Source organism: Rhinolophus sinicus, chromosome 7, assembly GCF_057876585.1.
Source record: "Rhinolophus sinicus isolate RSI-liver-muscle chromosome 7, RSI-T2T, whole genome shotgun sequence".
NCBI classification, from domain to species: domain Eukaryota; kingdom Metazoa; phylum Chordata; class Mammalia; order Chiroptera; family Rhinolophidae; genus Rhinolophus; species Rhinolophus sinicus.
The window spans coordinates 4,298,277-4,322,726 of NC_142507.1; the positions used below are offsets into that span (position 1 = coordinate 4,298,277).

Sequence of the window (24,450 nt, forward strand, 5' to 3'; positions counted from 1 at the left end):
TCACACAGGACGCGGGTCCTCCGCGGGCAGGACCCCGAGGGGTGCGCCCAGAGGCGGACAGGTTGGCCGGCAGTGCCGTGGAAGTGTCTCCGGAGTCCCGCCGTCCTGGGTGACTCCCGGTGACTCACCCCAGCCACGGCCCCCGGGCTGGGATTGGCGCACCTTCCCCGCGTTCTCAGAGGCTCGAGCGCGGGCGCCACGCACCGCACAGACCATTCAAACGACTTGCGGCAAAGCGCTTCCTTCGCAGTCGGACTCGGCCCGCCGAAGTCTGCGGCGCCCAGTCCAGACGGAATCAGCGGCGCGGGTGGGGAGCGGCGCCCCGCGTCCCCGCCGACCGCTTGCAAAGCCCCGGATTCCGAGGCCGTGGGCCGGGGAGCAGATCCAGTCCGGGTTTTGTCGGCACGGGGGCTCGGGGGCTGCGGGACCGGCTGGCGGGGCGGGGCGGCGGCGGCGGCGGCTCCAACGGCTCGCGCGCCCGGGGCGGCCCTGTAGGCCCAAGAGGCGCGGGCCCGGCCGCCGGCCGCATGGGGCGCAGCGCGGCCCGCGGCTCCGGGGCGGCCGAGGCGGCAGCGCGCCGCTCGCTCCCTCGCAGCCCCGCCCGCGCCCGCCGCGCCGCCCCGCCGTAGCCCCGGAGCCCGCGCCCCGGCGCCAGCGAGAGCAGCCCGCAGCCCCGCAGCCCCGCAGCCCCGCAGCCCGGCGCCCGGCTGCGGCGACCCTCGCGGCCGCGGGGGAAGCGGCCGGCGCAGCAGCAGCCGCCGGAGCCCCAGCAGCAGGGCCGGACGCGGGCATGCAGGCGCGGCGCCTGGCCAAGCGCTCCAGCCTGGGCGGCCGCCGCGGGGGCCCCACGCCCGCCGCCCCCGGCCCGGCCCCCGACAACGGGAGGCCGCCGCTGCCGCGCGGCGCGGGCACCGGCCCCGCTCGGGCCGCCGGGGCCGCCGCGTCGCCGGTGCTGCTGCTTCTCGGCGAGGAGGACGAGGACGAAGAGGGCGGGAGCCGGCGGCGGCGGGCGCTCGGGCGGGTGCCGGAGAAGCCCCGAGGGGGCGCGGAGGAGGAGGATGACGACGACGAGGACGACGACGAGGAGGTGGTCGTTGAGGTGGTGGACGGCGACGACGACGACGACGACGGCGAGGAGCGCTTCGTGCCGCTCGGCCCTGGCCGCGCGGTCCCCAGGGGGCCTGCCCGGGGCGCGCTGAAGGTGCGTGCGGGGCGCGGGACCCGCCGGCCCGGGAAGGGACGCGCCCGAGAGGGGACGGCCCGGGGAGGGGACTGGCTGCCGGGAGGGGTGTGTCAGGCGCGGGCAGCGCGGGGGGCCGGGTTCGCCCAGCCTCGGGCCCCCGCACCTTCCGCGCGGCCGCTGCCCCTTGCTCCGAGGCCGGCTCAGTGTTGCTATCTCGTGCGGCTGCAGGAAAAGGCCACTTGTCCCTGTGAGGTCGGGAACTTGGAGGTGGGACGAGGTGGGCGCCGGTTTGCGCCAGGTGGGGACGTGCGAGGTAGGAGGGGTGAGATTTCATTTTTCCCCAGGAAGCAGGACTGTCCCCTTTTCCTGCTTTTGAGGGCGAGTCAGGCTCATTGCAACTAGCAAGCAGCTTCTCCTGTCAATCTCTCAGCCTGTCTTCATCCAAGAACAATTGTTGATGAGTTTCCATCGCAGGCACTGAGAGGGAACCGGTAAGCCCAGTGCAGGGAAAGCCAAGCCCTTGGTTTCTGCATGCATTTTGCTGGCAGCTTTTCGCGGTGCCTCCTGCCCTCCCTGTTTAAACTCGACATTGTGTGGCATTTTGGCTTTTTTCCCTCCTCAAAATTGCAATGAGCAAACAGGCGGAAATGGGGAAAATTGGGAAGGGGGGGTGGATTTAACATTGAAAATGGATGTGAGTTTCTACTGAGGATTCTAGCGAAGTCTCTTTGCGCTGAAACACCGAGAGATGGTTGCATTTGTGTATCTTCAGGAGATAAGGGGTTTATTATTACACAACTGACTGGCTGGGCTTCCAGGCATTCGATTGGACAAGGCAAACCGCTCCGAGGTTCATGCACAGTGTGTGTTGCTAAGAAGTTTTGAGGGCAGCAAGTGGTAAGGATGGAGTGAGTGATTTTTCTTAAGAGTGGTTCTTAAAGTCAACTGTGTGACTGCTTCCCAGAGTTTTCAGAAGATATTGGCATATCAGGAAGAAAAAAAAATGCATAAACAAGTGAGCTTAAGAGAGACTTTTTTTTCCTTAACTTTGTGAGGGCTTGCATAACAGTCAGCTCCCCAAAGCATGAAATTGTACTTCCAAAGAAACATTTAAAACGTCAGCGTTTAGAAAAGCCCCAGAGTAGGCATGATCACAGATTTCATTCCTAGACCACCCTGGCAGTATCTGCTCTGGGAGTGAGAAATTTTCAGCGAGTAGTCGTTTGGGATGATAGTTTTTGACAGTTGCTTGTTGGAATCCAAGCCATGACCACAATCATTACCACGGCCTATTTAAAAGCCTGCATTGTGTGGCTACAGGACATAGCTGGGTTTGGAATCAAGTCATATGGCACCAATGACATGGAGGAACGAGAGTAAGTGACTCCTTAGCATTTTCGTCCAGAGATATTGAAAATATGTCTTGTGGTTTGAACAGTGGTTGCACAGTTTGTGATAGAAAAATTAATTGTAGTTTCTGCTCCGTGATCAAACAACCCCAATGTAGGGGGCGGGGAATCAACTCTATAAAAACATAAAACTAAGGTGTGACCATTAACATTATCAAAAAACTTTTCACATCTCCTAACAAATTTCTGTTCAATTCTCTCAAAATGGGCTTTATTTCATGTTTTGGTTTTCCGGCAACTTTTTAAGAATGTACATGTTGAATAGTTTGAGCTATAATTTGTATAATTTTTACTGCTTTCAAGCCATCTTGACACTGCATCTGAAGAGATTCTCTGATGGGATAGAACAGGATCAGTTTATTCTAATGCATATAAAAATGTCAACATCTTATATTTATGCATTCATTTATTCAAATATTTATTGAGCACCTACTGTGTGCCAGGTGCTATTCTGGAACACAGCAGTACTCACCTTCCAGATGCTTACATCTGGTGTGAGGAGTCCGAGCGACTACCCACCAAACAAACAAATAAGCACGGTGCTTTGAGATTGTGATGTACGCTATGAGGGAAATAGTGGTATCTCTGAGTCTCGGAGGAAGAAGAGAAAGCTGTTATGGGGAAGACCGCCCTAGGAGGGGGCATGTGACCTGAGATCTGAGACATGCAGCTTGAGAAGAAGGTCTTCGCAGGAAGAGGGAATAACAACTGCAAAAGTCTTGATGTGGGAAGCAGGAGAAGGTGAGTGTGGCTGGAACTTGGTAGGTAGGAGGCAGGTCAGGGAGGCAGGTGGGGGCCAGCAGCATAGAGCCTGGTGGGCCTTGAGAGGGTAGGGTGTGAAGACTCTGGACCTTTTAAGCAGTAAAGGCATACAAGGTAGTTTGTGTTTTCAAGAAGGTCATGCCGCGTGGGGTATAGAGGACAGCAGGGAGAAGCAGGGATGTCCCTGAGGTGGCTGATTCTGCAGTTCAAGTGAGAGGTGAGGGCAGTTTGCCCTAGGCTGACTGGTGCCGGATCAGCGAGGAGCGGACAAATTCAGGATCTGTTGTGAAGAGTGACGGGGGTGAAGGAAAGAGAGAATCCAGAGTGAGGCCCTGATGTAAAGGTTGGTCTGATGTAAAGGTTGGTTAGGTGAGCCATTTGCTAAGATCGGGAACACCAGGAGAACAAAAGACTGGCGTTCCGTTTTGGATACGTTAAGTCTGAGATGACAGTTAGACATCCAAGTGCAAACTGCAATTAGGCAGATGGCTGTAGGAAGTGGGATGGAGGGGAGAGGTCGGGGCTAGAGAGAAAAATCGGGGCATCACCCGCACGTTGCTGTCATTTAAAGCTGGGACTAGAGAGGGAGTGCAGTAGGCCAGGGCAGGAGAGCCTTGGGCCAGACCCTGGGACACGGCAGTGTCTCGGTAGGAAGTTTGAGTGAAGGACGAGAAGGCAGAAGGGTGAATGATGGAAAACTAGAAAATGTGACGTCCGGGCAGCCGAGAGAAGAACTAGTTCTAAAAGTGAGGCCTGCTACGGATACTGAACAAGATAAGGATAGAGAGAAACTACTCGGTGTCCTTGACAAAGGAGTGTGAAGTCAGTGATGGGACCAGAGTGGGCTGAGCACTGAGTGGGAGGAGAGGATGCAGCGAGGCAGATGGAAAACTCTTTTAACACATGTTGTTGGAAAAGAGAGCAGAGAGAGGGGAACACGTGGAGCACATACGGTCTAGGTTCTCTTAAGACAGGATACAGTCGAGTGTCCGTGCCGTGATTGCAGCGTGATGGGAATTACTTGGTAGAAGGCGAGCATGTTCGTTTGCTATTGCAATATAACAAATTACCACAAAGCTTTCAGCTTGCAACAGCTCTCACAGTGGCTGTGGGTTAGGAGTCCAGGCTCAGCTTCCCTGGGTCTGTGCTAAGTGTCACAGGCTGCAGCCGAGGTGTTGGGTGGGCTGTGTTCTCATAAGGAGGTTGGACTGGGGAAGAGCTCACGTCTGAGCTCACACAGGTCTGTAGCAGAATTCAGTCCCTTGTGTCTGTGGGTCTGAGGGTCCCAGCTTCCTGCTGGCTGCCACCTGGAGGCTACCTTCAGCTCCTAGGGACCCTTTCCCCACCCCACCTCCACTTCACACAGTGTTTTGTCACGTGGGCATCCTCAGTGTGGCCTCTTACTTCATCAAGCCGGCAAGGAGCATCTTAGCACCTGTCTGCTAGTGAGCTAGAGTCTCACATAATGCCCTGTAATCACAGCAGCAATAATAGTCTATTATCTTTGCCATTTTCTGTTGGTTAGAGGTGAGTCCTGGGTTCCACCCATACTTAAGGGGAGGCGATATACAAGGAGTTGAGGATCCCTGGGTGTCACCTTAGGGAGGAACCAAAGGTGCAGCCAGAGGAGAGATGAGCGCAGGACGACAGCCCTTGCAAAATCCATAGGGGAGGGACCTGGACCCCAAGGACAGGGGTTGTCCTTTGACAGAAGCAAGAGCCCTTCTCCGCACTGAATTACAGAGAAGGTGGAGACAGTGAGCCCAGAGCTGGGTAGTTGTATATAGGCGCTGGTCAGATGATGGCTTCCGTTTTCCCCTTGTCGCAGGAGGGAAGCTCGTCCACTGAGGGTGAAGGAGGCTTGAAGTAAGAGCTGAAGGCATGACGTAGCTCTGTGGGACAGCAGGAGAGCACACACACTAGGGAGATCAGAGCGAGTGCCAGGCACATCAGGGACCCCTCTGGTGTTTGTGGTTCCGAGCATGCAATTCCCCAACTTTATTCCATTGGCTCCTGCACAGAGCAATCACAATAATGAAAAGAACCCACGCTCACACTGATTGGGTGCCTACCATGGTCAGCACAAGTGTAACTGTACCGTCTCATTTAAACGTCATTACTGCGTGCCAATCATTCAGGCCTTGTCGTGATTGTCCTTGTTTTCCAGATGTGATGAGCCGACTGCTTAAAAACACACAAGTGTTAAGTGGCAGAGTAGGGGCGTAAGCCCTGGGCAGACGAACTCCAGCGCTAACGCCCTTACGCCTTACCCTACACTGTCTCTCACAGACAAAGGAGACAGCTGGACTGAGCAGGGCTGCGCGTCAGCCGGGAGGGTGAACAGTGGGAAGAAACGGAAGAACATATTACTGACGGAGGTGGCACGGCTGTGACTGTAACGATGGACAGGGGACCTAAGAAAGGGCAGGTGGTGAAACAGCTGTGGCTCAGTAGATGGGAGAACAGAAAGGGTGAACCAGGAAAATCAGCGAAAGAGTGGGCGTGAAATGCAGGACAATTTGGGTTCCCAACTAATGTTATCACGCATGAATGTTTGCTGACCGTGTGAGCCGGGGACGGTACTAAATGGTTTCTCTGAGGGAGGATCTCATGAGACAGTGTGACTTGGGAATCACTGTGTCCCCTGGTCCAACTGAGGACACTGGCTTAGAAGTGAACCAGCACACACAGCAGTGTGGACACAGGTGGGGGCATGGCTGACACCCACGGCCTGTGCTTTTAATCCCTAGACCAGAATCCGTGGGCTCTCCCTGTATTGATTTGAGATTAGTATGCCCTTCTGTTTATTTCCAGGACGATTTGTGATTGCTGAGGGGGTAAAGGAATACATGCTACTAAGTATCTGATTCCTTTAACCAATACCAATTTAGGCTTTAAATGAAACAACAAGAGAAACTTTGCATTGTATCATTTTCAATTTCTGATCCAAGAAAGCTTACACATTTACCTTCGGGGGTAAGATTCCACACTCCCTCCCTCCAAAAATACAAATAAAATAACTAACCTCCTGGCAGAGTAAACAGTCTCTTCAACCAGAGTTTAATCAAGAAAGGTCCAAGGACATTGTGAAAGGGAGGAAGGATTCTAGAATCTGTTTGTTCCTCAGTGGAGGCCACACAGCGGCAGCTCAGATAATAAGGCCAGGGCTTTGCATTGTGAGGCTGTGGATTTGTTCAGGGCCCAGAATCTGAAGGCGTTAATAATTTACTGGTGTAGTAAGTAGGAAAAGGCTGGACACAAGAGCCTCGAGGAGTTCTAGCCAGATTTCATCCAGTGGAAAACCGAGGAGAAAGGCTTTTAAATGAGGTACTATGTGTCCGAGTTCCCACTTGCAATGCCCAGTAGCTACTAATCGGATGGAAGACGCTTCCTGTGTGCCAGCTCTTCAGGGATGGCTGACACAGCTATGAGTCTATCTCTTGAATATCCGATGACGGTAAGAAGCCTTTGGCAGAGACTGTGTAGCAAACACTGAATTCCAATTTGCTAACAAGCATGTGTCTTGCAAATGGTCTTGGTGTTGGCTGCAGCGAAAGGCATGTGCTTAAGATACCGCACAAAGTTGTCATTCACTGCTGAAGTTGGAAGGGAAACAGAGATTATCTACTAACCCGACACCCTCATTTGACCACTGACACTGAGGCTACAAAGGTGAAATTTCTCTACAGCTGGGGCTGGGGGAGAAGCAGGTGGACCCAGCATTAGGGCCCTGGTCTGCCAACCCCAAGTTCCTGCCCTCCTTTCCGGGTTAGTTCTCTAAGCCCAGAATGATCCCTCAGAGTTGCAGATAGAAAAAATCAGTTTTCTCAAGTGGTCTACCACTCACTGCTTGTCAACTTCTGTTTGGGGAAAGTTCTTGCTTCGTCAAGTACCTCAGGTAGAGGGGCTCGCTTGTGGCTTTGGTGGGCTGGGTAGGACCCTCTGTGAGGCCTGCTGGGCCGGGTCCCCCTCCCCGAGCACTTCCCACGGGATGTGTGCACTCACTCAGAGGGGGGCCACCGCAAGAGATGGGCTCCATCTTGTCGTGAATGGCTGGCCCAGAACCCCTGGTGTGGTGCTTCCGGTGAACTGGCCTGGCAGACGGGATGTGTACTCACTCAGCCCTTAACCAGGGCCTCTCCTCCTTCACCAGGGTGTCGCTGCTAGTGGACCGTGGGTTGTCCCATAACATAAGCATTGGAAAAAAGGGGAGACAGAGCTTTAGTCTAGCCCTCCCTTGAATCTGTAGCCCCGCCTCTTGGTGAGATGGATCCAGAGACAGCTACAGTCGTGTGTGTGCAGTTGACCTCTTAAAATGCAGGGACCCTGTTCTTTATTAAACCTGTAGCCGTCAGAGTGCTGTGTCCTCCACCCCGGGAGGATGGAAGGCGGGGGGAGAAAGGGGGATCTTTCTCGCCCCAAAGCACTGTGTGGTATCAGAACTTCTGATCTGCATGGAATGACCAGTATTGTCACAGCGACTTGAAATAATGCCTGCTCAAGTCAGGGAAACTTCACCGTTTACTTGCCCCCTACCATGTCATATTAAGGTCAATGCATGATTTCCACTAGACATTCTGACACATCGGAGATGCTTGGAGACCCTCATCACCACCCTTCTGGCTGGCCACGTCTGGGTCATTGAAACCAGGATGAGTTTCTTTGGTTTTGCTGTCCATGTTCCCATCCACTGTTCTGTCACTAGATGTGTAAGGTGGGCCCCTGGTGCCATGCTTCTGAGACCCTGTGGGAAGTAACAGTGACAGGGCTTCCTCCCACTTTCAGGGAGCCCACCGCCTAACAAATCCCTGACAAGTTGTCTAGATGGAGGTTCGGGGGGCCCCTTTCCTCTTAATCCTCTTGGCAAGATTAGCTCAGTCGCGAGACCTTACTTGGCTGCCACAGTTTGGGGTGGAGTTTTGATACGAACCCTGAAACATTTGTAGCCAGTCTGTATGGAGAAGAGTCTGTGGTTTGGCCAGGAAGTAATTCCTGAGTGGTTAGTCAAGGGTGAGTTTAGGTCCCTGAACTTGGCAAATAACCTTAGTTGCTGTCATTTGCTGGATGGAATGGAACAGAACACACCTGAGAGTCCTGGAGCAGAATAACAGTGACTGAGTCTTTACACTTTGTTGAAAATACTGCTTTAGACAATCCAGTGTTACAATGCAATGTACGTAGGGCAAACAGGCTCGACTCTAGGGTTTTGAAGGAGAGCCTGTGGTTGTAGGGCAAGGACCTTGCGGAAGACCACAGAGCCTCAAGGTGCCAAGAGCTGAAGGGGTGGGTGTCCCAGCAGTCACCGTGACACACGTGCTCTCCTTACATTCTCGTCGTAATGGAAGGTTCGGTGAATGTGAAATCTCTCCGATTTCAGACTCATCGGGCATGCCTAGTTAGAATTAGTGAGTGTCCAAAGTGCTGTGGCATTTTAAATTAAATCTAATTTTCTGAAAGGCTACGTGCCTTGAAACACCACGTGATGAAACCCGCAGACAGGATAACTTTAGTTCGTTAACATGACCTTCATGGTGGGCTTGTTAGTGAGATGGAGAGAGCAGGTTTGAGTCAAAGCAGGTGACCCCACTGGCTGCCCCAGCCCACGGTCACCTCAGTGTAGCTCAAGCAGCAATCAAATAAGGCTCTGGGTTCAAATGCTGGCTTCTCCACTTGCTAGTCGTGTGGCCTTATCACGTTACTTCCTAGCTCTGTGCCAATTCAGTGCTGTGACATAAAATTGGGATAATATTGTTCTAGCGTCATCTATTGTTACTGAATGTGGCCCAGAGACCTCCTGGAATTAGACATGGATGACTGTTTATTTACTTTACGGTTTCAGAAAAGGATCTTTTCTAACAATTTGAGGGTCCAAAATGCCACAGTCATTTTAACGGTCACAAGCTCCTCCGTGTCCCATGCTCTCAAGGCGTTTCCGAGAGCCGCTTCCTGCAGTGGCTCTGCTCATCTGAGTGCTGTGGTGTCCTTTTGTGTGTGGTGAGCTTGCATCTTCCCTCTGCAGCTCAGGAAGCTGTGAGCCACTTACCTACTCATGCAAAGGGGACAGGGACTGTCTGTCTCTGGGGTTCATCAGTCCATTCAGACCTACACCACTTATATTGGGGAAAAGCTGGCTGCCACCCACGCGGGCAGGAAAAGGTTTACCACACATGTTGCTGAAAGCTGTAGTGTAAACACAGTGATGTCACCATCCACCCTTGACGCTGCGTGTGGCTGAGACCGTCTGAGCGGGTTGGTCCTTCCCTCATCCTTAGCCTTGGTGCAAGAGCCTGCTGTGCTTTTGGTGGTGAAGAAGTCATTCTTTATTCTTTGCATAGGTGGGGATAGGTCCACAAAGTTACCTCTAAACTCTTGTACCGACCTGCTTCTACTGCTGGGGAGACATCAGAAAGGGCCGGTGAGAACTCTGGCTGAAGAAGTTGGAGGGATTCTGGTTAAGAACAGAGATACAGAATTTTTTTTTTAAGTTATAGAATATTTTAAATATAGAGGAAATTGGAAGAGTAGTACAAAATCCATGTACCTAAAAAGAAGTTATTGATCACGGATGGCCAGAGCCTTCCGAATTTCTAAGGAGGTGAATATAGACTGTAACATTTACATATTTATTGGACTATAGAGACTTTTTTTTTTCCTAGAGCATCTTTCCCTTGGGATACATTTTGGGAAATACTGATTTATAATTACATTTCTAAATGAGAAATCCATGGATAAGTGGCTTATCCTTGGGATAAATAATGAAAACTGCATTATTAAAGAACTATATTGTCACACACTCAGAAAACAGTTAAAATGTTGTTAGTGGGTCATGTAAGCTTTGAAGTATTTTTCCTCATCAGCTGATAATTTCTTCAGTGTCAAATTTCTTTAAAAGAAAAAGAATTTCACGTGGTAAATTTTCACTTGTATATCTGTGAATACCCTTCTCATGTGTGAAATTTGAAAACTGGTGGAGAACACAACTTTTCTTGGTAGATCAGGCTCCGCAATGGGTCTGGTGAGGAAGAAGGGAGGTGTGAGCAGTGGATCATAACAGAATTAAACAGTGCCCAGGAAGCAGAACAATCACAGGGGTTTATACCCAGGAAAGTGTCTTCAACAATAGGTTTTCCACATTCTAAAAGGAAAAAGATTGAAACTATCAGAAGAGTCTAAATGAAACGAGCATATAAATGCGCTAAGGTATTGGGACTGACACATTTTCTGTCAACAGCAGTGTGGGTATTGCACATAAAGGGGTTCAGCATTTGTGAACACTGAATACCTCGTGTAAGGACTCTTTATTGGCTATTGTTCCGTGTGCATTTCAGTGTTATCCAACATTTAATGCATTAGGATTTTGAGAGTGCCCTCATAGCTAACTTCACTTGAGCCTCTTGGCAATCTTGGGTGGTGGGTAGTACCATCTCCATTTTATAGGTGGGAAAATAAGTCCTAGATAAGAATGGGGCAGTTTCTGTCAAAACTGTGCCTACTCTGTACCAGCCACTTAGATGGATGCAGAGAGTATGCTATCGAACCAAGTGGTCCTTATGGGACAATCTATTTCATGGAAGAAATAGTCAAACAGATAAACAATTACAATAGGAAATGACAGTGAAGGGTAGTGAAAGTACAGGACTTGTAGTTTTCACTCGAGAGCCTGGCAGCGGTTGATAATTTGCTAAGTTGCAAAGCCAGTCTAAGCACATATTTGCTGGCTCCTGTTCTGCACCACCACCCCCAAAACCCTTTTTTTTTTCCTTCTGTTGTTCTAAGCACAGGGAGTGGCATTTTAAACTGAAGCTTAGTGGCTAGGATCAAGGCGTAAATGATATTCGAGCTTTTAGGTTACTACGAAGAGAGGTGGAAATCCCATTTTTAAATTGCTGTCTTTAAAAAAAAGCCTTGTTTGAAAATTAGTTTTTCAGACTATGCTGTCAACATCAGGTTTAGAGAAACTAGAAGCAAGTTTCTCTCGTTATGTTCTCTTGCTGTGTAGTGCTGAGTGAGTTGGAAAGTAGTGCTCTGCTTAGGCAGTCCCTCGAAGCTTCGCTTTGCTAAGTATTTTAGGTGTATCCTTTTTTAAAAAGTTGGCACAATTGACAGGAAGGTGCTGGGGAGTAGAAATAGAGGAAAATATAGGACTTGGAGCATATCAGTTGGGAGAGAAGACTTCTTTTATGTAATGGGAAATGAATGCTTTTGTCCTTTTTTTTTTACCCTTGGATTTGTGACAGCAACACACTGATTGGGTCTTGTGTCCCTGGAGTTACATACCCATCTCTTGTATTTCTTATAATATCCTTACCAGTCATTATAATTTCAATTTCATTATGAGGTAGCCATGACCAGAGGCTACATGACTGTTTGAAGACGACTTGATAAATGACTTTGAATCCTTTCTTTCTGATTCCCCCCACCTCCTTTTTTTTTCTAATCTGCCATGTATTTGTAGGTTTTCATGTGGATAGCTTCCATTCTGACTCATTCTTCCTTCAGTCTTCGTTTACCCGGGTCAAACTAGTGACACAAACTCGCTTCACAGTGACTTTCCGGCCATCATCATCGTCTTTCCTTCCTCCCCCTCCAAAAAACAAACAAAAACAAAAACACCCATTTATTCTCATTTTCTGCAATATTGGTGATATTAGTACCCAACAAAAATACTTGGGTAGAAGTGGGTGATCGCCAAATGTTCAAATGAATAGAACATGAAAGACTAAGCATGTCATTGTACAAACACTCGGTCATTTCCTCCTATCACCTTTCTTCTCTGCATCTCACCTGTTTCCAAGTCTGATTTATTTTGTTCCCATCGTGTGTTTTTCTTCCCCAGTAGTTACTCTCCTCATTTCCATAGTATCCTCATTGCTCACTTCTTGCCTCCAGTTTCTCCTCATTTAAGTTTGTTTTTCACAGAGCTGCGAAAATGATCGTAGGTCTGACATCACTTTTTCCTATTAAAGGAGCAATACTTGTAGAATATTTGAAAGTCCTGATAAGAAGAAAGAAGGAACAAATAATCCCGTAGAATGCCACTCATTCTTCATAGATAACCACCAGCCATTCACCCCACTATATCTATCCTTCCAGACCACACAAGTAGGATCTATCACTCAAAGGGAGGTCACCTGCCTGGCAAACTCCTTTTCTTGGTGACCCACCTTAAAACATAAAAGTAAGTTAACAGGGCTTCAGGAGCTGGACTGGATGTAAAAAACGACAGCTCACACTTGCAAATCTGAAAACATTTCCTTAATGTTCAAATATGCAAAGCACTAGGCTAGATACTTTCGGGGCTCAAAGGTAGCAGTGGTTGTTTCTTCCTAGGCATTCCCAGTGCTCAAAGGCATTGCCTTATTCACTCTTACTTGACACTCAGTCCCAACAAATGTGGTTGTGTGGTTTCTTGGCCAAGACATGAAAAGTTAGGAATGAGCAGGAAGAGAGTCCGTCTCTCTACTTAGAGCCAATGTTGTAAGACCAGCAGGCATGAAACTGGTGTTGATGGAGGCGTGGGGATCTGTGTTTAAAATGCTCTACACGTGAGTGTGCGAAATAATATATGTTCATTTAACATGGTGGCAAGGAGCTCCGGAGGGCACATCACTCTATGTTACAGTTTAATAATAGTCCCAGGACCTCATACCACGGAGAGAGGTTTGTTGTGCTTAATAGAGAGGCAAGAATATAATGCATTTTAGAGACATTAGCAACAAAACAGTGATTAAGGTTTACCCGTCAAAGGGGTAGCAACTTCTTTATTAAAAACTGATTTATGTGGCATATGTGCACCGACAGTGATGGGATTACTGTTTTTACCGTAAGGACAACCACGTGGAAGTCCATCCCCAAATCATTTCATTCATTCCCAACAGCTGTCTAAGGGTTCTTGTCAGTGAAGCCCCGTATTGCTTTCCGGCCCTTCCTTTCCGGGCGCAGATCTTAACGTGCCAAGGGATATTCAGCCTTACTGTCTAAAGTACGTTGGGCACTTAACATACTGCGTGTTTTTCAGGGGGTCCCTAGTGACCGAGGGCCCTAGATTCCTTTCTCAGCGATCGCCCTCTCGAAGTGGGATTGCCCTCTAGTGGGATTCACCTACAGGGAAAGTGAGCCCCACCTGCACGTGACTGTAACACGCAGGATCCTGGACGCGCGAGGATTTTCTCTCTTAGCCCTGGTGCTCTAAACGGGACTCCTAAGAAGGGCTGCCAGGGTCCGCTGGGGAAAACAAAACCCGTCCCAGCCTGTACAGTTGTCTCAAGCGTTCTCCCTACATCGTGGGAATTACCCCACCCCTGTTTTCCAAAGCCGAAACAATAGCACACGCAGTCCAGCGTGCTGGTGGCTGGGGACCATCAGGAAGCAAGCCTGCTCCTCGCCAGGCCCTTTCCTCGCCATGGTCCCCGCCTGAGGTGTTCCTGTCAAGTAGGGGGTGGCAGATATTTACGGCCGCGCCTTCCAGCTCTGTTGGTAATGAGCTCACCAGGGCTGGGAACCTGGGAGAGGGAAAGTTAATGACACGGGGGAGTCCACGAAGACTTTGGAGTAAATGACCTTAGCTCTAAGTCTAATGGCTGCAAGAGAGACTGTAAAGTGGACAGTACGGTAAATGGCTCTCTAGACCATTCGCCATATTGCCACAAGAGCCCATGGGAGCCAGAGGCCAGGGGAGGCAGGTGGGAGGACGGTGATGGCGGTGGTGGGGGCAGGCCCTGGGCCAGGAGGGTGCCAGCTTGCTGACAGCCACGGACACGCATGCCAGTGTCACACTATCTCATAACATGCATTTCCGTTGCATAGGGGAAGGTTTTCTTGGAGGGAGGGGTCAAGACTTCTTATCCCATGCATGTGTCATGTATGATTTTTAAGTGGTAGTTGTATAAATACAGAAATAACAAGCTGTGCAAAGATCATGATAGCCTGCCCATTCTGGAAAAAAGGAAAAGAAAACACAATATGCTAACAGCGAAATTTCTATGTTAGAGAATACGACCAGCAAACCGAAGACAAGGGACTTGACTCCCGTACCACGCAGGTGACATAAAGCAGGTAATGGGGCTGTAGTGAAAAGCTAGCTCCCACATTAGCCCCAATTAAGAATGAAGTTCTACCTAGTACATGATTGAAAAGCAAATATAAATAAAAGCTACAAAATCAGCAAAATCGCACTACATTTGAGGAACACCCTAAAAAGTTAGCGTTACTTACAAATGCAAAAACTTCACGTATTTCAGGAAAAACTGACAGGAAACACAACAAAAGCTAAAGTGGAGTACCGGTGTTATGTTCATAGGGCAATAAAAGCAAAGAAGTTATATTGGGAGCAAGGAAAATTGAAGTCTAAAAAAAAAAAATGTCAGTGAGCCATTTCAGCGACATAGCAAGCTCCAAGATGTACAAAACCATCATGAAAGTTTCCGTCTTCCTGCTCAGACCTTACCAACCCTTCATCTTCAGAGCCAGGCAAACAGTGCCTGAAAAACCACCGTCCTGGCCAGAATCTCACGATGGTCTCTGTCGCTGGAACTCACTGCTGAGCTCATCCACCTAACCCCTGGCGGAAAATACCTGTCCAGTCCTTTACGTGTTTGGTTGCGAAGCTTCTGTTCAGCTGGAACAGCATTATAGCAATGCCCTCATTACCTTTGAGACACAGATGACAACAGTAGTCAATTTAAATCTAGAGGGGAAAAAATGAATTCCACCCCCAATTTGTTTGTTGTGTGCGGCTTCTTTCTGTGAGGAAAGGACCTGTGTGTCCCCCGCGTGTTTTTCGCGCTTGCCCCTGGGGAGGGTGAGGGGACGGAAGTGGTGTAGCGTCTGGGAAAGCATTAGCCACACATTTCCTGTGGCCGTCCCCCTTCCACGTGTAATGTGGTACCCTAAGCGTAGCACTTACTGGGGGTGTCTGTGCATCCAGATACGAAGCCCCTGTCTTATGAGTTATTCTATATAAATGAGGTTATTTGCCTCGGGTTTGTTCAGATTTGCAGTAGAACTGTGGGACACACATAACTCTGTACCTTTTTTCCCTAAGTTCATATTATATTTAAGTTAGACTATATAATTCTCAAACTTTATGCTCACCTCATCCCTTAGTTTTTCCACACGCATCCTCAACTAGATTTTCAGCTGCTTGAAGGTGCTTTATCATGTTAATCCCCCAGTGTGGACTGGAACAGTAGTGACTGCTTAGTGCATTATTTGTGTGAAGGATGATGGCATGTGGAAAACTCAGAGGCCTGAGTCTTACTTTTGATCTAGCGCTTAACTCATAGTGCAATCTTGAGTAAAGTTCTTTACTGCTTCTTCCTTTAGTCACCTGTAAAATGGTGGTAGACTGTGTATCTATATCTTTTTTACCTTTTCTTAGCTTTGAAAAGCATCTTTAACAGATCATAAATTCACCTGCAGCTGTAAGAAAATGTACAGAATGATCCCGTGTATCGTTGGCCGTGGTACCTTGTTGCATAACTAGAGTCCAATGTCACACCCAGGAAAGTGACGCAGACAGCCCACTGGCTTATTCAGACTTCTCCAGGTCTGGATGCACCTGTGTGTGTAGTATTGTCACCTGTGTAGATTCACGTGACCAGTGGCACAGAGAAGATACAGCGGTCCCATCGCAAGGCCCCCTCATGCTGCCCTTTTAGAGCCAGAGCAGCCTCTTTCCCATCCCTGCATCCCTAACCCCAGCCACCACTAATCTCTTGATTCCTTTAAAAATGTACTGATAACGGAATCCTCGAAGCAGAATTAAGACTTGAGTGTGTGTGTGTGTGTGTGTGTGTGTGTGTGTGTGTGCACTAAAGTCTCTGTATTGGAAAAGCAGGGTGACTCAAGCCCTTTAGTTCATATCCTCCCAGATACAATATCAATTATGTTTGAAAGTGTCTGCTTAGGAAATGCATAGGTGCTGCTGGAAACTACCTGCGGGTTTCTCTCAAGGGCAACAAATAAAAAACACCAGTGGAGGGTGTGCAAGTCATTCGTCCATGAGTTGAATGTGTCCGTGACATGGGCACGGCCCGGGGTTACCTTGGTCAGGATGACAGTCTTGGCAAAACCAAAGGCCGGTTTGTTCCCACGTGATTGATTCACGAGCAGCGTCCCTGATAAGACTGCGGGAGCTTCGTGGTCCGTCCTTCGAAATCTTGAACATTCAACACAACACCCAGTAGCGCAGAAGACAAAAATGTAGCTTTGCTGTATTTATTGTTATTATTACTAGAAATGAAGAGTGCCACATAGCTTTTGGTGTAGCAGAGGTTAGGGGCTTACCCATTTGACTTAGCAATTTGTATGAAGCTCTTTTAAGATGAGAGCACACCCTTCCCTACGTCCTGAGAATAAAAATGACAACTTAGATGTGTCATATCCTGGGGGTTTTGACATGGAAACTCATGTCATTCAGGGCCATTAACACCCAAGTAAGATGGACCCAGACTGGTATAAGTTTGCAGATCTTTTGTGTTCTTCCTATTGCGGGGTGATCGCGTGTGCCGCTCCTGGTCGAAATCTGGCTTTGTAAGCACGTCTAAATTCATGGTTCTGAAGGCAGTTCCTTAGCACTGCTGACAGTGAAGCCCACCATCTTTCAAACATATGATAGCTCCTTCCTCAGGCAGGAGGACCTTCCCAATTCTCAGCAGTGTTTGCAGAAGTTTGTATCTGATATGGAGGATCTCTGTCCTTTAGAGAGGAATACAGAGTATGGGAGCGTGCCAGCTCTTTTCTGTTCTGATATCAGCCAGGCAATTAGTGGGAGAAAGGTGAGTAGCACAAGTCACACCAACACCACTTTTAATCAAATGCTTGAACGTCTTCAGAGTAGCCAAGACTCTTCTTATCAGCAGGGTCAGCTTCCGCTGTGAGGAAATTGAAATGCAAATGCAGGAAATGACCTGCATTAGGTTTGGCACAGAGCAGCGCCCACTGATGGCTGTGTTTGCAGGGAGCTGCGGTACCACAGTCGCCCCAAGAGTGAGGATGAGTGTGGCAGAGGTGCCGTAGGGCAGTGTATTTCTAAATATGGGTTATTCTCTGCATATTAGGTTTTGGTGGTTGTGAGATGGTAAACATTTATGGAGCAGAGCATAACTGTATAGGAATGGAATGGGATGGAATGGAATGGAATGGAATTGGAATGGACTTCCATAACTTCCATCCAACTATCTTCATGGTAAGCACCTCAAGGTGTCCAGGCCTTTGTGAAATCAAAGTTAAGAAATAGTCCACATTCAGAAACATTTTTAAAACCTAGAGTTTTTATTATCTCCACGTAAAATTTTAATAGCAGACTTAGTTTGGAGGTAGATTTTTAAAGTTTAAAAGCTGCAAGATGAAGTAAATGAGAAAAACAGCATTTGTTTCCTGTCCTCACGTTTGTAAGCGCCCGTCAGCTTCCTGACTCCTGAAGCGGGTGCTGAAGACCGCCCTGCTGGGTCTGGTGGTTGTAGCCGCGACGGGGAGAACACAGATGCCACTTGCTGCTCCCTCTCCTTCCCCGCCCGCCAATCGAATCTGGCGTCCATGCCTGGGGTGTTATGTCCCTTCTGGCCTTGTTTCTGCCACCACCACCCAGGCGACGCTCCCCGAGCTCTGGCTTGGAGCTGATCACCTGTGTTTAGGTTCCTATTGCCGCTGTCACACGCACTACAAATTAAGTGACTGAAAACAACGCAAATTCATTCTCTTACTGGCTTGCAGGTCAGAGTCCAAAACGGCTCTCACTGGACTAGCGTGGAGGTGTTGGTGGGGGGCTCCGTCTGCAGGCTCCAGATGTGAATCCATTTCCTTGCTGCTTCCACCTTCTGGAGGCCACCTGTATGTGCGTTGTGCAGGCCCTGCCCCATCTTCCAGGCACGTCACTCTGCTCTGCTCCCATCGTTACATACCCTCCTCCTCCACTGTGCAGATGGCCTCTGCCTCCCTCTTCTAGGGACACTTGTGACTAGACGCAGGGCCCACCTGGAGAATTCAGGACACCCTCCCTCTCTCGGGGTCCTTAACTTAATCACGTCCGCCGTTAACTTTTGCCGTCTAAGGTGACATTCACAGGTCCCAGGAATTAGGCTGTGGATGTCTTTGGGGGCCATTATTCAGCCCACCACAGGCTGTCTGCAGTTCTCCTTGACACTGCAGCCAGAGCAAGTGGCACGTCTGATCCGTGACCCTCCTCCTCCCCCCAGTTGAAACCCCACCGATGGATTCCAGGATCTCAGGACCACGGCCACATTCCCCCTGTGGCACTACCAGAACAGATTACCTTAGCCTCTGTTGCTTAAGCAACAGAAATTCATATTCTCACACGGCTCTGGAGGCTTGAAGTCCACGGTTAAGGTGCTGGCAGGTTTGGTTTCTTCTGAGGTCTCTCTCCTTGGCTTGAAGATGCCCACCTTCTCGCTGTGTCCTCACTCCCGTGGTCATCCCTTGGTCTGGGTGTCACCTGTGTGCAAATCTCCTCTTCTTATAAGGACACCAGTCGGATTGGATCAGGGCCCACCCTAAGGGCCTCAGTTTACCTTAATCACCTCTTTAAAGGCCCTATCCCCAAATACAGTTACATTTTGAGGTACGGGGGGGGGGTGAGGATTTCAACATGTGAATGCTTAGGAAGACGCAAGTCCGCCCATAACATGCGGTCCGACCCTCTCGTCTCTTCGGCGTCCTCTCAGGCCTTGTACCGCCCTTTTCTCTGGTCTCCAGTCTTGGTGACTTTCTTTCAAGTCTTAAATTGTGCCATGACTTCCTGCCACACCACACTTCACCTAGACAGTTCCATCTCTCAGCAGAACTCAATCCACCATCACTTCTTGCTGTGGACTGATTATGTCCCCCTCGCCCCCAAAATTCATATGTTGAAGCCTAATCCTCAGTGTGGGGGTACTTGGAGGTAACCAGATTTGGATGAGGTCATGGGGGGGCAGCCCCCATGAGGGACCTGAGTCCAGAGCTCACTCTCTCTGCCAGGCGAGGACACAGCTGTCTGAACCAGGAAGTCAGTCCTCACCAGACACCAAATGTGCCGGGCCCGTGGTCTTGGGCTTCTCGGCCTTTAGACCTGTGAGAAACAGATGTCTGTTGTTTCAGCCCCCCAGTCTATGGTATCTTTGTTATAGCAGCTCAAACCAGCGAAGATGCTGTCTCAGCGTTGCCTTCCCAGACCTCTCTGATTTTCCCTCTCTCGTGCGCTCCTAGCTCTTCCATGTACCTCTCTATCCGAGCATTTGTTGTCGTTGCACCATTACTCATGTTTGTGGGTTCGTGGATTTATGCCCCTCTTCCCCACTGAACTGCAAGCGCCATGGGTGTAGAAACCTTTATCCCTTTCTAATACACACACACGCACACACACACACACACACACACACGTATGTATATAAGTATATGTCACTATTACCTCTTGTGCCTACAATACCTAGTGAAAATATTTGCTGAATGAATGATTACTTTTCAAGGAAACACTCTTTTCAAAGGTCTACTAAAATATCTTTATTTCTTATTATCATGGAGAGAATGGAGAGTGGTGTATGTGTGGGTTGGAATAACTATTCAAGCTTTAGAATTTTTATCTTCTTTGAAACCTTTCTTACAACCTCTTTTACAAAGTGTTCCATGCAAATGATCTTTAAATAAGAAAATTAAGAGGTGTTATAGTGGGGAATTAAAGTATTGCCATATACTTAAAAAATGGTGTGTTATACAGAGGCACAGAAGGTGTTTATATAGTGTCTACCACTCGTCTGCTGTTTTCCTGGAAGAATGTACATGTTTTTGGCTGTAAACAACTTATTCGCCTTTTGAAACTAGAGAACAAATTGTGGCTTATTCATATGTTACCTTCTTGTTGTATAGTAACCTTAATTCAGCTAGCACACGGCCAACAGATTTCAACTGTAAAAACATGGGGTGTGTGACTTTTGACATACACACATATTAATCATTTACTCTTGCATGGCAAATGTGTGGCCACCAGCCAAGGGTCGTTTCTTACACTGGGGTCGTCAGGTCCCTTTGGTTGAGCTCATGAGGCGTGTGCTAGTATATGAAGCCCATGAAAGTCCTTACAAAGTCTCACCTCCTGCAAATTCTGCCTCTGAAAGTACTAAATTAAACGGCACCATTCTAAAATACACAAACTAATGCAAAGTTCCTTCTTTTCTGAAGTGATAAAGATTATACTAATACAAAGTTCTTGTTTTTTTTAAAAAAGAAACAACTATATGTTGCATTAGTCCATAGGCCAAATATATAAGAAATACCGGCGGGAAAGAATTTCTTCCACACGATTTGCAATGGTAAGCAGCCACAGGTACATAACAGCCAAGGCAGAGGTGTCTTTTGGCTCATTGCTTGAGTTGGAGGTGAAAGCAGGTGTGGGCAGGTGAGAAGGTGAGTGTCAGTCTGGCATGTTCTCTCTCTTGGAGACTTGCCTTCTGCCTCTGTTATGGAGATTTGTGTAGCATCTCATCGATCTGAGAGATTGCCATTGCTGTTGAACAAGCTCCAAGACGTGGCATAAAGCAAGGGCTGATGTGCCATCGCTGGGTACTTCCTCTTCCTGCCACGGCCACCTCTTCCACAGTGGTTCCTATTTCCTATCCTTTCCTGAGTGAGGTTAGAGCTCAGGACGTGGGAAGATGTGGACAGCGGCCAGAGACATGGGTGGCACCCCACTGGGCTCCCTTCAGGCCAGAGTGTTTAAGAGAGTCCCATGGGTTTCATGATCGCTTCCTGTTTTTATTGCTGTTTCTATTTTTCTTATGGCCCACTTCCCACTCAAGGCTCCCGGCAGCCTTCCCTGCCTCTGGCTCCCCAGGTGGCCCGTGCTGTTCTCTCTGAGAGGAGCCCCACTGTCCCCCACCAGAGCCCCCCTGTCCGGTGTCCCTTTCACACATGAGGCCTGTGTCAGATCGCTACAGCATTTGTCTTTCATTAACCAGCGTCCGATAGTAATCACACACTGGTTGTCAGGAAGGTGTGGCCAGAGAGAAAGGGCCTGGTTACCAGGTACCTGTCACTTTACCGGGTATTTCCATGTGACCCTTTCTCCCAACCTGCGTTCCCTATGTGACAGTTGAGGACCAGACCTTGAAACTCAGAGCTGAGAGAACGGCCCCACGTCAATCACCTAGCATGTGGCCGAGCTCGGACTTGATTTCAGCTCAACTCGATTTCACAGCAAACAGACTCCTTTTCTTGGGCTATTTCTGGTTTGACCAGGAAAGCTGGGTTAATAATATACGTATGATTTAACCCTATTACAGAATTCCTGGCATCCTTCCCAGTTGTTGGAAATACATCTCCACTAGGGTCTTTCTGGCACCTTCCGTTCACGGCACATGGGTAGCTGCCCACTTAAATGGTGTTTTTAAAAGTTGAACAGTTATAACTAAAGACAGTCATTTATTGCCATTTATCTCTCTACGTGGTATATTGGAGTTACAAAATATTCTTCCTTGAGTCTCTCAATACCATATGGATGCTTGGAGTTACAGGTCAATTAGACCAGAACGTACTGTGGTATTCCAAGTGGAAAATGGTGGTGGCAATAGAAATAGAGAGAGACACACATAGATTAGAAATCTGTGTTGTGGTAGCAGAGAGAGGAGGTTACAAAGAAGAACCCAGAAAGGCGTGCTGCTGTCCAGACACTGGCAATTGGCTCATTCAACACCTCCGCCATTCCGCTCTACATCAGTGCCCTACGCTGCTGTGGCCGGAATTTCCCAGCATAACTTGCAGCTAGATCTCTGTGTGTGACGTAGGCTCTGCCAAGGCATTGCACCCGCATGAGGCGTGTGACAAGAGGCATGAGTAAGACAGTGCAGGGTAGGTATGTGCTGAAGAGACCTTCTGGCAAACACAGTCCAAGGTTCCTGGTGCTGCCGGGGCATCCGTGGTGGGAGTTTGAGCTCTCCGGACCTGCTGTCATGGGACCTGAGTGCTCAGTGCTTTCCTTGTTCAGACAGGAGGTGGCTGGACTCATCTCCTGGCTCTGTGTCCTGTTGAGCATCCCCGCGGACTCGCCAGGCTTCTGGGAGATTCAGGGCTTACCGATACCTTATTTCTGCTTGAACTAGCTAGGGAATTCTGTGGTTTTTCTCCTGCAAAGCAGAACGGAACCAGCCCCGCTTTTAAAGCCAGGAAAAGATGGTGCTTCAGGCAGGCTAATTGTGTTTAGCACTGTCGAGAAGGGAAATTGAAAAGAGGGCGTTTATTAAATTTAGTGATACGTACTTCACTGTAAGTGTAGCAAAAGCATGATTTTTGTTGTCATTTGGGGGAAAGTAGGAATCAATTATTAATGTAATAAGTCGAAGAGTAAATAGGTAGGAAGTGGAGACACCTCTGTTGATAACTGGACTGTCACAGTGATGATAGTTGATCAGGATCAGAGGTCAAAGGAAGGTGTGTTTTTTAAAAGATAAGTGACATTGGGCCATGCCGATTGCTGATAGGAAAGCAGCTGAGAGGGAGACCCAGAGAGAGCGGGTGAAGGAAAGATCCATGAGTTGGTTATGTAACTCCTTATAAAGGATAGTGAGATCGTCCTCTTAGGATTTGGGGGGAATTGGAGTGAAATAATGTGTATGGAGAAATTTTAATGCAGGATCTTGTACTTTATAAGGGTTCGATAAATATAGCTATTATTATTACCACCACTGCTGTTATTGTAATTGTTTCTGTATGCTTTAGAGTGCTGGGAATGTGGCCTAACTGTCCCTCCTGATTTCACAGATCTTCCTTTCAGCTCTCACAGGCGGCCCCATCGCCATGTTATTATCACTTAATTATATTAATTAAGTAAACGTGTATCAAGCAGCTGGTATGTGCCAAGTATGCGTCTATCAGGGGTCTGGGATACACAACTGAGCAAAACGTGATCTCTGCTTGCCGGTTGCTTCTGGACCACTAGAGGAGAGAGATGCTTAAAGCGTATCTACTTCATACCAAGTTTTATATTGTATCAGTCAGGGTTTGAGCAAGAGCAGAACCACTAGGAGAGGTGTGTGTGGGGAGGGGGTATTTATGTATTCATTTATGTATCCATCACGTGCGTGTGGACATACACACGTCAATTTATTAAGCCTGAATCCATAGGCAGCAAGGCATGAAGGAAGGATCGTGAACGGGCTGAAATGAAACCCCACGGGCACCTTTTTGTCTTAAGGCCTTCCCACGCTCATCTGTCATGGGTTAGCCGAGTTCTTCTGTTGAGCCATCTACCTTCTTACAAAGACTGTGTTGAAGTGGGAGGTATTTCTCCCTCATGTTCCCCTCTCCTCGCTGATACACCAATTGGACCTTTATTTTAAAGCATCAAATTTACAATAAGCAGATGTACAAATTGATGCTAGTATGCACTGCTTAATTTCTTGAATACACTGTAGCTGCATTTATTAACAGATTTTATTTAGTCATCTGTGCAGCGAGTAACAGTAATTGGCTCTCTGTGAGTGAAGCGCGCGACCCAAGCTAACATGCAAATTCATTGGTTTTCGCTTTAGTTTTTAATTTCACCTACTGTTTACTGCTCAAAGGAATGGTAAGTTGTATTTTAAATTAAATGCATATTTGAGGACGAACCCTTAGCAACCAATACTCTTTTTCACTTAAAATCTGCTTCTTAATCTGCTCTGAAAATTCAAGAAGTGTGTTAGACTGTGGCAACTGCTGATGAATTTGAAAAGCTGTATTTATAGTTCTTCTTGCCAAAGGAATTCAAGGTATTGAGTTAGTTAGTCCAGTTCTTTTTGTTGCAAGAAGTTGAAACCAGCTCAGGTGTTACAAAAGGGTGAAGTGGGTGGGGTGGGGGTTGCGATTATAAGGACGGACAACGGGGTTTGGCTCAGAAACAGCCGTGCTCTCAGGTGTAGGTGAGGACGGCCATGTGTGGGTGAGGCAGCTGAGGACCCCAGGTCTGTCTGAGGACCCCCCCCCATTCCTGGTTTCCTCTACCATCTGAGGGGCACGTGGCCTGGCCTGGTCACCCGTGCTGTCATTTCCAGCCACCACCACCAATTGGCATCAGTTTCCGGGCCTCAGATCAGATTCCCGAAAGAAAGGGTCCCCTGGACCCTGTTT

General features: G+C 48.5%; 1 protein-coding gene across 3 annotated transcripts in view; it reads left to right on the forward strand.

The window, feature by feature from the left end:
- Positions 1 to 302: 302 nt before the first annotated feature.
- ZNF704 (zinc finger protein 704) overlaps positions 303 to 24,450 on the forward strand; it is a 131,378-nt gene continuing 107,230 nt past the window's right edge. For all 3 annotated transcript variants that reach the window (XR_016021666.1, XR_016021665.1, XM_019725454.3), the window contains exon 1: positions 303 to 1,201. Coding sequence is in view for 1 of the 3 variants with exons in the window: in XM_019725454.3 (XP_019581013.2) it covers positions 791 to 1,201 (411 nt within the window). In the remaining 2 variants the exon portion in view is untranslated. The remainder of the gene's footprint in view (positions 1,202 to 24,450) is intronic.